Source organism: Conger conger, chromosome 8 (genome assembly GCF_963514075.1).
Source record: "Conger conger chromosome 8, fConCon1.1, whole genome shotgun sequence".
Taxonomy (NCBI): domain Eukaryota; kingdom Metazoa; phylum Chordata; class Actinopteri; order Anguilliformes; family Congridae; genus Conger; species Conger conger.
The window spans coordinates 36,002,549-36,017,362 of record NC_083767.1 but is presented as its reverse complement, the minus strand read 5'-3'; the positions used below and the strand labels follow the sequence as shown (position 1 = coordinate 36,017,362).

The following is a 14,814-nucleotide window of genomic DNA, read 5'->3' as shown; positions in this document are numbered from 1 at the left end:
TTAGCTCATTACATTGGTTGAGCCACTTTAATGAAAGGAAGAAACAGGGGTTGTTCTTTTTGTGATAGAGAAAGGAAGGTGATTGGTTGTGTCTCCATCCACAACCTGTCGGATTGTGAGAAATACATAAAGAATACATACATAAAGAAAAGGCCAGTCTGGATTGTATACAGATGTACTATTCATTAGAAGTTCATTAGCGATTATTTGATGTTATTACAGCCATATTATTTGTTATGCACATTTGAGCATATTATTGGACAATATAGGCAGCCTTTTAATAATGAAAATTTAATTGAAGAGACAGAAAGTGTCAGAATCAATTCAAAGTCTATATTTAAAAATAGCATCAATAAAAATTTCATTTAAGCAGTTCAGTTGAATGATTGTAACAGTTATCTTGATAAAAAGCCCAATGACCAATTATTACAATTGTGTCGATTTATTTTCTCATTTAATAGACATTAGTGCTGGTAGTAATCGCACTGCCCCTCAAGCTATGACAGGATATGAGATACAGGTTCCGTGTTTGTCTTATCTAATTTGTTATTCATTTATTAATCATTAGTGCTGATGGTTTCTCACTGTCCTTCAAGCTATGGCAGGTTATGAGATACTAATTATTCATTTTCTCTCTCTCTCTTCCTTTCTTTCTCTCTCCCCCTATTTCTCTCTATATATATCTATCTATCTCTCTCTCAGGAAGGGCACCTTGTTGGTGAATAACATCTTTGCTGTGATTGCCGCCCTGATGATGGCACTAGGGGAGAGGGCGGGGTCCTTCGAGATGATTATTCTTGGCCGATTTGTCATCGGCGTGGACTCTGGTGAGTGCCACTCCCAGCCGGACCATCAATCAAGCTGAACAACTATAACACTGGAAGTTTGTTTTTAAAAGTAACAAGAAAAAGAAAAGATGTGAAATGATCATTGCTGTATATGAAAGTGAAACTGAGCAAATGGTGGTTTCTCAGTGATTGTTCTATGATCTTGTCCTGAGGTCCAGGAGAGCCGCAGGGTGTGCTGATTTTTATTTTTGCCTTAATATCAGCAACCAATTCAGACCCAAGAAACTAGGTCATGTGAGTAGCTGTGTAATCAAATGCTTTCACTGATCAATTAAGTGCTGACTAACAACAAAAGCCAGCACACCCTGTGGCTCTCCAGGACCAGGAATGAAGACTACTGCTGTAACTATGGGCTGGGAGTTGGGACCAATGGTTTGTGGCACTGTATGAGGTGGGTCCCAGAATGACTCTGCAGTCCACTAGGCTATGCTAGTATATTTTTTGATGGGTCAACAAAAGATACCAAGGTTCCATTAGTACACATGAAACCTTTTAGCACAAACAAAACTAATAACAGAACCAATGATTGGTGCAAAACAAATACTATGCATGTGCTAATGGTCTTAGTAAACAAGGCCCTAGGTTTCTAATATGGGTCTTGATATTAAAAACTTTATGAAGCACTGTAACTCATATGGAGTGCACTGTCCTGGTGCCCTACGTCTCAGCCATATGGCTGTTAGGCAACCATTATCTAAAAGGTCAAATCACCCTTTTAACAGGCCTGTTTGTTGGATTCAAAATGACGCAGTTGATCTTTGTCCCATTTGCATTGCCTTTTTTTCTTTTTGAAGTTATTTTTCTTGCATCATCTTGTCAGGCTTTAGAACAATGAACCCAATAGCAAAGAACCCAATAGTCAGTCAGTCTTTATTTTCTTTATCCCAGTTCAAACAGGCAGGGGTCGATAACCAGCAAACAGGAATGGCAAGGAATAGGCAGTTTGTAATCAAATTTCCAGGCAGAGGTTCGGAATCCATGCATTAAATTACATTACATTACATTACGTGGCATTTAGCAGACGCTCTTATCCAGGGCGACGTACAGCAAAGTGCAAATCAATCACAAATGCAACACAGTAACAAACAGTAACAACACAGGTAATCCAGTGAATAGTAGTGGTCACAGGCAGAAGGTCGAAAACAAATGAGCAGTCCAAACAAAAACAGAATCCAAAATCAAAAGCCGAAAATCCAAACGAGGTCCAAACACAGTGGGTCAAAACAGAACAAGAGGGTAATCCCATAATCAGTGGTATAAGACAAAACAGGTCGCAACAGAAGTCAGGCAAAATTTAATAATATATAATATTAAATATAACGGAAAGTATGGTTGGGACGCATAACAATCTGGCAAAGAACTAAACGAACAAAGGAGTTTAAATACATACACTAAACAAGAATCAAAACAAGAAGTAAGTAGAATCAATGACAGAGACAGGAAGGAAGTACAAATATGGACTGGGGAGGTGGAGATGCGAAATGAGTCAACAGACAAAAACGAATGAATGAAGGAAACAAACAGGAAACAGACTACGGTAAGCACAGAGGGTACAAATACACAAAAACACGAATGACTTAAACAGTAAACAGATAACAGGACACAGAACCTGACACATCTTTTGCAATGGACTTTCAATGAGAGCAAAAAAAGACATTACCAGACTAATCAGGTGCTTATGCATGCTAATGTACCATTCATCTTAGCTGAAGGTGTGTGAATGCTAATTTTAGCCACAGTACTACACTGCTTTGGTAGAATAGAAATGGTCAGCCCTTCTGTGACTAATCCTTCATGAGAGCTATACAACTGCTTAATTGCCACTACATAGACATTCATAAATGTTTTAGCCCATAATCACAAATTGTATGCGTATTGTCTTTATTATATGGTATGGTGTCACTTGCTGCATCAGCACCATGTGGTGACAGCATGATATGCCTATTGGCTGTTATTGTTATAAGCATTTATAAATGTTCATGGAGTGGTTATAAAGGTGTTATGTACTGCTTTTGTTGGATTTAAGGGTAAATCCTCAATAAAAACTACTCTGCTACTGTAATACAGATTCTAAACTATTAAGCCTAAAATGAAGGTTAATTAAACATTAACCTTTATTTGCGTGTTATTTCAGTTATTTGAGATTGGAGTGAATTGTTTTTGTCCGATCTGGTTTTTGCTTTTGACATATTTTAACCAAAACTTTATTTAAAGAATAAGAAAGATGTTCAGTTATTTTCTGCTCAACAATCACTCTGCAAAAACAGGTGTAGGCGGTGCACTGTACCCTATGCTCGGGTATGCAGCAGTGTCTGATCCTACTGGCCTCCAAATGTGTGCACAAGCAAAGGTGAGCTCCCTGAAATGGAAAGAGAAGTAAACCTATTTCCCCAGCTACGCAAATATAATTCTTCTCTTCTTTATAAGAGAACATGCAGCCCTAAATGTCAGCTTGGATGTGCAGTGAATGCAGTCTTATTGAGGTTTGCTGCTATTGTTCCAAGCTGAGATGCCACATGAAGTGCCATCTATCGTGTCTATTTACAGCCAACGGGGTGAATGTCAAAGTGCTGTATGTGGCTTATGCTGCCTGATAAGGTCTCCTTTTGTTTTAAAGACAAGCAGTTTAACAATAGCTAAGCTTGTGATTCCTTGAGAATAGTCCCTCTCAAAGTCTTGTCTGGAGAAATACAAAAGACCTGAAAAGCTGGGCGGCCTGTTGGCATAGTGGTTAGCGCTGTTCCCTTGCAAGAAGAAGGTTCTGGGTCTGAATCCGGACGGGCCTGATCCTTTCTGTGAGGAGTTTGCATTTTCTCCCCGTGTTTGCATGGGTATTCTCAGGGTACTCTGAAAGACATGCATGTCAGCTTTGGTGTGCTTCTGCCATTGGCCATGACCAGGCCTCAGAACTGGTGTTGGTCCCTGGGCTCTGCACTATGGCTCCTAAGTAACTAGGATGGATCAAATGCAGGGGACAAGTTTCCCCACAGAGTTCAATAAAGTATATCTTATCTTAAGGTATACAGTATATAATATATCTTACTGTATCTTAATACAAAATAACTATTTTTCTGTTTTATTAATACTATACTGGAAATATGCACCTGCTTGTAATTGGTCATGTAAGGGATATAATTCCCTAAGGTAATAGCAGAGCATTGGGTATGTCCTCTGACCTGGCTTTCTGATTACCTGCACACCTTTATACAGGGGACTAATTGTATCTATTAGTCTTCTATTATATCCAATTTAATACACTTCCCCACTGCGAGTTCGCGCCAGGATGGCCATCGCAATTTATTTCAGGGGCTGGTCTATGTGGATATTAGAAGTTAGGAGTGAGATAATGAGTTCCTTTATTTCCATGGAAACGGACATGATAATTATGTTAACAGAATTAACACAGCTTCCTCTCTGTGGGGTGAAATTGGCGGGTGATGTTGTGGCCCGCTCCTTGTTGGTTGCCAGTCCCCTGGCTGATTGTGATCCCCCCCCCCCCCCCCCCCATTCTAGACTTTGTGCCGTTCACTATCTCTGTTCCTTCCGCTGTCAGAATCTGACACTTGAATGGTCATTACAGCTGTGCTATGCTATCTACTTTGATTGTGCACTACCAGATTTTGAACAGAAAAACAACAACTAAATAAGTCATCCTTAGCTTTCACTGGCTGATGTATAGAAGATTTTCTGAAGGTGCTCACAGACCATGTGGGAAGTTCCTTCTGTTAGTAACAGTGGTGCCATCACCTTCACACCAGTCACTGATTGTGTGTTTGCAATTCTGTAGTATGCATATGGGTAATGCACATGGTCTGTAACAACCCAGCTCAGCACTTTTCACTGAATACAAAATATTCGTATTGCTAAGTATGAATTACCTACAACCCGACCTGGGTCAAATATGCAATTGTTTTGGTATTCAAATGTCCGATGTATTTTGAACCTACAGTTGTGGGCAAAAGTTTACATACACTTGTAAAGAATATGTATATCATGGCATTCTTGAGTTTCCAATGATTGAAGTCTTATTTTTCTGTGATGGAATGATTGGAACATTTGTCTTTGTCACACACAAAAAAAATGAATGCTTCTGGAAATATGACAGAATCTGCTGGGTCAAAAATATACATACAGCAACTTGAATGATCCATTTTGATGAGGTAGAAAGTGTGAATCAAATTTGCTTTGTGGCATGGCCTCTTAACTTCTTGTGAGTGATTTGATTGACTACAGCTGGTGACTTCGCTGAGCTGATTTAAATAGGGCTCATTTGATACACTCATTAGACTCAGCCACAAACACAACAATGGGAAAGTCTAAAGAGCTCAGCATGGATCTGAAAAAGCGAATCACTGACTTGCACAAGTCAGGAAAGTCACTTGGAGCCATTTCAAAGCAGCTACGGGTCCCAAGATCAACTATGCAAACAATTGTTTGTTAGTATAAAATGCATGGCATAGTTATGTCACTGCCACGAAGAAAATGCAAGATATCACCTGCTGCTGAGAGAAAATTGCTTAGGATGGTCAAACCAAGAACCATCAAAAAGCAAGTCTGCAATGAATTAGAAGCTGATGGAACACAGGTGTCAGTGTCCCAGTCAAGCGCGTTTTGCATCGCTATGGGCTGAGAGGCTGCCGTGCAAGAAGGAAGCCCTTGCTCCAGAAGCAGCATCTTAAAGCTTGACTTGCTGCTGATCACATGGACAAAGAAAAGGCCTTCTTGAGGAAAGTTCTGTGGTCAGACGAAACAGAAATTTAGCTATTTGGCCACAATGACCAGAAATGTGTTTGGAGGAGACAAGGTGAGGCCTTTAACCCCAAGGACACCATACCTACCGTCAAGCATGGTGGTGGTAGTATTATGCTCTGGGCCTGCTTTGCTGCCAGTGGAACTGGTGCTTTACAGAAAGTAAATGGAATAATGATGAAGGAGGATTACCTCCAAATTCTTCCAAAAAACCTAAAATCATCAGCCTGAAGTTGGATCTTGGATGCAGTCGGGTGTTTCAACAGGACAAACACACATCAAAGTGGTAAAGAAATGGTTAACTCAGGCTAGAATTTTAGAATGGCCTTCCCAAAGTCCTAACTTAAACCCGATCGAGAACAAATTTAGTTGAACTGCACCAATTTTGTCCAGAAGAGTGGTCAAAAAGAAAAGCCAGAAGCTTGTGGATGGCTACCAAAAGCATCTAATTGAGGTGAAAATGGCCTAGGGATGTTTAACCAAATATTAGCATTGCTGTATGTATATTTCTGACCCAGCAGATTTGGTCACATTTTGGTCACAAGACTCCCAACCAAATGAATGTTTTTTTGACAAAGAAGTATGTGCTCCAATCATTCGCAGAAAAATATGAGTTGTAGAAATTGTAAAACCCCACGCTAACCCAATGACGGAAATTAGCGGGGGCCGAAGGGGGTTTTGCATGCTTGTCGTTCTGGCATTGCTGGGAGAACATTAGTAGGGTTAATTATTATCCTCCGTACAAGAAAAGAGCACAATTATGTTTAAGAATATACTGGGTCCGTTGCCATGGGTCAGATATGGATTGACTTGCCCCATATTCCGCTTACAGCTGGCCAGAAACGGATCAGTACAATTCTTAATATTCTCCGTTCTCAAACGGGGCCGTATTGTACGCATAGTGGTTACTATAGTTTTACTTGTTTATCTGACTCCATTTAAAATATCATTTAAAAATTTGGGTTTGTAACTTACGCGGATCTCGGGAGTGATTACACTTGACTCGTACCTGCGCCACCATTACTCAATAGATGCTCCCGGGATTAGCATCACTGCTGAAATCTCAGTTCGGTGGAGAACTCAGAGGCTGAGGCTCCAGTCAACACAATACATGCAAACCTGCCATGATAGTTGCTCCTTAGAGCTAATTTGGCAGGAGCCAGCGCCGTAACGCCCTTCGCACCAAATCACAAGAGCCGTGCGTCACTGATCCTTTAATGGGCAGAAACTTGCTGGCCTCACAGCTTAGAACTATCACAGGTGTACCAAGCCGCCGATCGGTCGGTCTCTAGCCACCATTTCCCCCTGAGTATTCAGTTGTAATTTAGGCTGAAAAAGGTACAAGATGAATTAGAGTCATAGAGATCACGCAAGTTACAAACAAAATAGTTTATTCGCAGACAGGTAGGTTATTAGCTTTAAATATCACAATCAATTACAAAATACACAAATTAAGAATAGAGATACCAAATACCAAACAGATTACCCTTATGTTTTATTATGTTGCAGTTATCATGAAACTTCCCTCCTGATTATCTATTTTACATGCAATTCCTGTTACCATTAAATAAGACTTAATAATATAATAATACAAGGATCACATGGGCAATCAAGGTTTCAAGGTTTTACCAGGTCTATTTACTATCTTAATAGCAGTTTTGAATATTTAATCTAGGAGAACAGTCACCGGTGTAATGGCAGCAGTGCCCAAATGAGGGCACTGCGGCATTGTCCGGAGTCTTCCCCCTTGGAAGTGACCAGGTATGGGGTCACAGGGAGGTCACCAATGTTCTGGAGTATTCTTTTCCCATGACCCAACTGCCCTTGAACCACTCATACATCTTTCCCTTAGTCTAAACAACATTGACCAGGAACCCCAGCTCTCAGGCCCCTCACAAATGGCAGCCCTTCCTGACCTTAAACACTATACTATAGGCCGCCCCATCATATCTATGAATGCTGTAGTTGGGAGTTTTCAGGATAACTGCATTATGCTGTAAATATGTATTTGTGCCTCTCATGGTAATATACCTTTTGGATAAACCTGATTTGGGTGAATGAAAGGAAAGGAGACACCCCAGACTATTTGGTTTCTTCTCCTTATCTCCGAAATCCAGGCCTTAGTTCTTGACCCTAAAAGTGATTCACCCATCTATAATTTACAGCCAGGCCCACCAGGCAGGGGGCTAAAACACATGGCTTCTACAGAGACAGCTTTTGCGCAGTTTCCCCTCGGCTCCTGAATGGTTATGCTATCAAAGGTAGACTGTTACAAAAACTAGACCATTACACCAGTCGCACTGAGCCAATCAGAATAACACCAAACATTACTATATTCTGACCTGGGATTATCATGAAACATCTTTATACCATCTCCAGTATTCTGTAACCTGTCAGGAATGTGAGAAAAGGGGGGCCCCAGGGCCCAAGAAGGCGCCTCTAAGAATCCTTCTCTAGCTCTCCCCCACAGGCATGTGTGCCAACGGTGGGGGCTAACAATGTATGCTCCAGGAGGGGGAAGTCAGCAAGCTGACCAGCGCATGAGACCAAATGTTACTTATGACTGGCTTACAAAATGATTGGGAACCCAAGACTGCCATGACATACATCTTCTTTTCAAGTGTATGTAAACTTTTGACCACAACTGTACATGTCTGAAATACTCTCAAAAAGTGCAAACCCCACCTTCTGGTCTTCTGGGTTGGCTCTGTTGCACCAGGCAAGATCAATCAAGCACAGAAAAGTGTTTGAAACCAAAGCAATTACATGCTTAACCCAGGTCTGCCTATAACATATACACTCAGTGAGCACTTTATTAGGTAGACCTGTACACCAACTTGTTAATGGAAATATTGAATCAGCTAAACAAGTGGCAGCAAGTAAATGCATAGAAACATGTAGACATGGTGAATAGGTTCAGCTATTTTTCAGACCAAATGTGAGAATGGGGAAGAAATGTAATCTAAGTGACTTTGACCATGGAATGATTGTTGGTGCCAGACAGGGTGGTTTGAGTATCTCAGAAACTGCTGACCTCTGGAGATTTTCACACATAACAGTCTCTAGAGTTTCCAGAGAATGGTGCAAAAAAATAAAAACCAGTGAGCAGCAGCATAAGTCTAATAAATACCTAATAAAGTGCTCAGTGAGTGTATTAATTCACTATTAGTAAGCTGAGAGGGGAACAGCTGGCAAGATTGCACTGTGGCTGTTGATGTAACAGTTTAACAATTCTTTATTTCCTTCCCCCCCCGACACCCAAGTCACCACACAGATCTCTGCCTGCTTGGCTGATATCTCTGCGTGGATGACTTCCCACCACCTGAAGCTCAACCTTGCCAAAACTGAGCTTCTCTACATCCCTGCTTAGTCCTCTCCGTCAATCGACCTCTCACTGACTGTTGAGGACTTTGTAGTTTCCTCCTCCCGTACGGCAAAGAATCTTGGGGTGACTCTTGATAACTGCCTCACCCTGGCTCCCCAAGTATCCTCCATTGCCAGAACCTGCAGGTTCTTTCTGTATAATATACGCCGTATCCGTCATCTCCTGACGGAGAAAGCCACCCAGCTCCTAGTCCAGGCGCTCGTCATTTCCCGCCTGGATTACTGCAACTCCCTCCTAGCCGGTCTCCCAGCGTGTGCCATCAAGCCCCTCCAGCTGGTCCAGAATGCTGCAGCCCGCCTGATCACCAGTCAGCCCAGGTCGGCTCATGTCACCCCGCTTCTCATTGGCCTCCACTGGCTTCCTATTGCCGCACGCATCCGTTTCAAGGCCCTAGTGTTGGCATTTCAGGCTGCTAAGGGGACTGCCCCACCTTACATACAATCCTTGATCACTCCCCACTCCCCAGCTAGACCACTCCGGTCTGCCAGCACTGGTCGCCTTATGGTTCCCTCTCTACGTGCACCTGGTGGTTGAGCTGCACGTTCACGCCTGTTTTCCATTCTGGTTCCTCAGTGGTGGAATGACTTGCCTACCACTGTCAGGACCGCAGAATCCCTCCCCCTATTTCAATGCAGACTCAAAACACAAATTTTCAAACTCTACCTTAGTCCTCCCTCCTGATTTCCCCCGCCCCTCCTTTCTGATATCCCTATCCTTGTCTAACCCCCCCCCCCAAAAAAAAATGAAATAAAATAAAATAAATGATGATGACGACTATATGTTTAGAACAGCATTCCATGTGTATTTTCCTAGTTCTGGATGTCATGCATTGACATGTGGTAGAACCTATGCACTTGTAAGTCGCTTTGGATTAAAAGCATCTGCCAAATGACAAAAATGTAAATGTAAATGTAAACTGTCTGGTTGGTGAGTGGCAGCATCTTTATTTGTCTTTAATTGTATATATCATTATTGAACATCAACATTCATTCAAACTAACAAATTATAAAATTCTAAAAGTGGTGCAAATTTTTGGGAACTTTAATTTCACTCTCTGTTATAAGAACTACTGTGATTGTGTACTACCTGATCTTGGACAACAACTGAATAAGTCATCCTTATCTTTCACTGGCAGATGTATAGAAGTTAATTTAGATTTTCTGAAGGTGCTCACAGACCATATGGGAAGTTCCTTATGTTACTGAATACTGCAGTAAGACAGTTTTTTTGTCATGCCTTTTGTAAAGGCAGAGGCAGTGGCTGGGGAAGTGTTTGGAGAGACTTGCTGGGTTGTACTGACAGCTGGCTAATGACTGTTTGAGTGCAAACACTCCCTCTGCCTTCCAGTCCAAAACCTCTGCAATTCCCTCCTCCATTCTGGCTCAGAAATACTTAACTTTCTGCTGGAAGAAATTACCCTTTGGGAAATGAAAGAATTGAATAAATAAAAATTAATTGGAGCTTATAGCTGAAGTGACAGTGGAGCTATAAAATCCTTCATGCAGTCCACACATTTTGTGCGATACCCCATTGTATATTTCTGAACTATGGAGGATGACAACGGTGGGAAGAGTGTGGTCTAATGCAAGTGGAGGCAGCACATAATGCTATCTATAGAGTTGCAGGTTCAAATCCCAAGAGAATGGGAGCTATAGTGCTTTTGCGTGAGGCACTTAATATTAACAGCTCAAGCAAATATTCTGCTGGAAAATGGATGGTACTTCAAATCAACTGCAGATGAATAATGCAGTAGCCTCATGCTTTAGCAAGAAATAGTTATGGATATACAGACTTGTTTGCATCTATCTTAGATTAGTTTATTAGAAGACAGCTTGGGTCTGCTGTTTGGGTATACATGTCTAGTCCTTGAAATATCATTTCAGATGTAAGTGTTAAAAATGCTACTATATTATTTTTTATATTATATTATATATTATATTATTTTATTTAACTGACTTTCATTGTAAAACATGAATCAAATCAACTTTATTCCCCATACATTCACACGTATTAGGAATTTGCTGTGGTGTATTTGTCAGAGCAGAGAGTTATCAACAAAATATTCAACAGTCATAAAATTACAAATGTTAAAAAGGTGCAAATTGAATTCAGTAGTTATACAGAATATACTTTCAACAGCTCACACAGTGCTTTTCATCCAACACGACACACAGCTTGTTGTTAAAAAAATGAAAGAGCAGGTTACTGTAGGTTCTAATGTTAAGAGGTAAAAACGATGAGTCAGCCCCATGGTTAAATTAAGGTTAGGCTGCAGTGCACAGAACTCCTGTTTTTGTGCTGTTTTGTTTGCTTGTATGTTCATTTGTTTGCCGTTTCTCCGAACAGGCATTGCCCTCAGTGCCCTGCCCATGTACCTGGGAGAGATCTCCCCCAAGGAAATTCGGGGCTCGATTGGCCAGTTCAACTCGGTCTTCATCTGCTTGGGCGTCTTCACGGGACAGGTCCTGGGGCTGCCCGAATTACTTGGACAGGTGAGTTCTGTGACCTCCAGCGAGTACCTGCTTGGCCACATGCGACAGGCCTTTCCTGGTTCTGCTCAGTTCTACCTCATGTATAATACTGTAGGGTACCCTCGTGAAAAAAACAGCTCAAGCTACGTTTTGAAACAGCTGGTTGACCAGCTACCTGCTCACACAAGCTACCAACACTCACTGGTTGACCAGCTCATATCTAGCTAGACCGGCTTATGACCAGCTTGACTAACTCAATTTCCAAACTGGTCAAGCTGGCATAACTGGGTTTTTCAGCAGGGTAGCCAACAAGTTTTCCATTGGTTCAGGGTTCTGGTTCGGAATTCTATGCCCGTGCAAGTTCCCGAATCTCTTACTCACTGCTCTATATTTCAATCGCACAGTGCCGAATATGAAAAACACCAAAGGATATCAAGGGTTTCATTCAGTTCCCGTTCCACAGCTGGATTTATCTCTCAGGGCAGGCCGTGTTCGAGTTTGACCTTCTTCCTGGATTATTTTGGGGTTATTCCAGGTGCGTTCCGATGGAATGTGAGAGTATTCGCACACATTTGCCGGCAGATTGGGAATCTGTGCTTTTGGCCAGCTGAAACAGCGAGGGGCATTGCACATTGTGTCGCTATGCAGCCCTGGCATAGACATTCACCTGAAATGACTGCATCAGAGTCTCGACTAACAGAATCATCATGCAGCGCCCGAGGCGCTTATTCTATTTTGAATAGAACAAGGGCAAAGTTCAAAGTACAGTCAGTATTTATTGTCCCAATGGGCCATTTTGCTTTGTAATGCGTCACATTCAATTTCACATTCACAATAATGAAGTAAAGTTATGAATTCCATAAACGAGGAATTTAATCATTCGATACCTTGGTTTACAACTGGGGAATTATACATACATTATATGTAGGTGTAATGCAAATTGAAAGAAAAGTTAATTTCATATTCTTCCAATTTTTCAATTAAAAAGAATTGAGGAATGATGTTGTGATTACTTCTGTCCCAGCTCTCACGAATTGCAAAGAAAGATCACTCTTTGAACAACATAATTCATTTGACAATGAATTGAACTGAATCAGCCTGTTCACTGTTAAGGGAAGGCACATCATTTGGAGTTTTTCAATGTGCCATTTAATGACCAGTCTATTAAATATATTGAGGTTTAATTAATGGGTTGCTCAACTGAATAGTCTTACACTTTTTTCCCCATAAGCAAATATGTTCTTCTCTCCAGCTTTATAATTAAGCTGACATTTCATTAACTCTGAGGTGCTGTTATCCAGAGAGGTTGGCAGTTCTCAAAGTTAAGATATTCAATGCCATTTCAGGCTGCTTCTAGTTGCAATTGAAACATTCAAATATTCAACTGTGGAAATGACTGCACAACACTTTGTACCCCATTAGCTGTTTGAAATCATCTTCTGTTCATCAAAAAACATAGTTTCGTGGAGCTGTGGTGTGGAAAAAACAAGGGAGGTTATTGTCTGTTATTTGATGCATAATGCTTCATAATATATTTTAAACGTGCTAGCCCATAGCCCAACCCAATGGCCATGCACTGACCAGGCCCAGAGCTGAAACATTACATCACAGGCATTTAGCACAACCTCTTATCCAGAGCAACTCACAAAATATTTTGTATCTTCGCATGTATACAGCCAGTTGTTTACTGCAGTGACAACTTTATTTGGCAGACTTGTATGCCAGCTTGTTAATGCAAATATCTAATCAGCTAATCATGTGGCAGCAACTCAATGCATAAAAGCACGCAGGCGTGGTCAAGAGGTTCAGTTGTTGTTTAGATCAAACAGATTTGGAAAGAAATATGACCCAAGTGATTTTGACTGTGGAATGATTTTTGGCGTCTCTAGAGTTTACAGAGAATGGTGTGGAAAAACAGAAAACATTCAGGGAGTGGCAGTTCTCTGGGTGAAAATGCCTTGGTAATGAGAGAGGCCAGAGGAGAAGGGCCAGACTGGTTCAAGGTGACAGGAAGGAAACTGCGACTCAAATAACCAAGCATTACAATATTAATATGCAGAAGAGCATCTCTGAAAACAGAACATGCCAAACCTTGATTTAGATGGGCTACAGCAGCAGAAGGCCAATAATTCAATAAAATAAGTCTAATAAATACATAATAAAGTGGTCACTGGGTGTATATCAAGTTGTATACTTTGCTCAGGGGTACGATGGCAGTGTCCTACCTGATAACTGAACCTAAACCTTTTAGAAGGAAGAAGGTTTGGGGTTTGAGTTCTTGCATGCCTAGAGGCTCTGAGTGGAGTTTGCATGTTCTCCTCTTGTTCGCATGGGTTTCCTCAGGGTATTCAAGTTTCCTCCCACAGACTGAAGACGTGTAGCTCAGGGACTACAGATGTGTAGTAGCCTTCCTGGCTAACTGGCACATTTAGAGAAATGCTATCAATGTCCCTGTGAAATAAACTATGAAATTGAAGTCAGTGGTACTGCTGAGTTTCTCTTCTGACCGATGGACCGTTGTCCAATCATGTCACTGATTGACTGGGCATTACATTCACCCGATGCGTTTAAATCAGTCCTTGATTAGGGGGGAGGAATGAAAAACAGCAGGAGTACTGGCCAGATTTTAGAATCCCTGGAGTAGCCTTTGTCTGTGAATGATGGAAGCTTTTGCACCGCAAACGTCTCACGTTCTCTCTCATAACCAGCCAGTCAGGCTTTCACTCACATGCACAGACTCATACTCATAAAGTATAAAACGTTGATACAAAATGTATAAACATGCCCTTTAATACTGTAAAAGCTGAGAATCTGCTATTTAGCCACAAGCAAATGTCACATTATGGAACCCAATGTACAGTTATCATTACAGGTATGTTATACCATAATGATTTTATATAAGTACCCATAATCCCACAGTATTAGCTGCAGTTTATGAGTTTATGTTCATGTTCCTTTTCACTCAAGTGCATGCTTCTGTTGGGTATCTTGGTTGGTGCCCTTGTGCCATCTTCAGTCTCGGCATGTATTGCATACACTTGTTTGGCCAGACCAAATCTTTTGCAGAGGATCACAGGATCTTGATGTGTTCTCTTTCTCTCTAGTATGTGTTTTGGCATTGGTTCACTCTCCTTGTTACAATGGTGTTTTAGTCCATGCTTTTTGTGGGAAACAGCCTATGGAACGTGCTGGGGTGCAGTCCATTTTCATTGGTTATTTTCCACTTGGCTTGTATGGTCTGTTTTCATGGGCTTTCATCCTCTCTGCTCTGATACTGAGCAATTCTTTGGTGACGGTTTGCAGTATGCTCAATATTCATTCGTAGCTCAGCTGTGCTCACACAATAAATTATTCTCACCAT

The 14,814-nt window shown here is 41.3% G+C and overlaps 1 protein-coding gene across 2 annotated transcripts in view; it reads left to right on the top strand.

The window, feature by feature from the left end:
• slc2a9l2 (solute carrier family 2 member 9, like 2) overlaps positions 1-14,814 on the top strand; it is a 158,170-nt gene that overhangs the window by 48,937 nt on the left and 94,419 nt on the right. For both annotated transcript variants that reach the window (XM_061251989.1, XM_061251990.1), the window contains 2 exons: positions 703-827; positions 11,329-11,474. In XM_061251989.1, the coding sequence (XP_061107973.1) occupies positions 703-827; positions 11,329-11,474 (271 nt within the window). The remainder of the gene's footprint in view (positions 1-702; positions 828-11,328; positions 11,475-14,814) is intronic.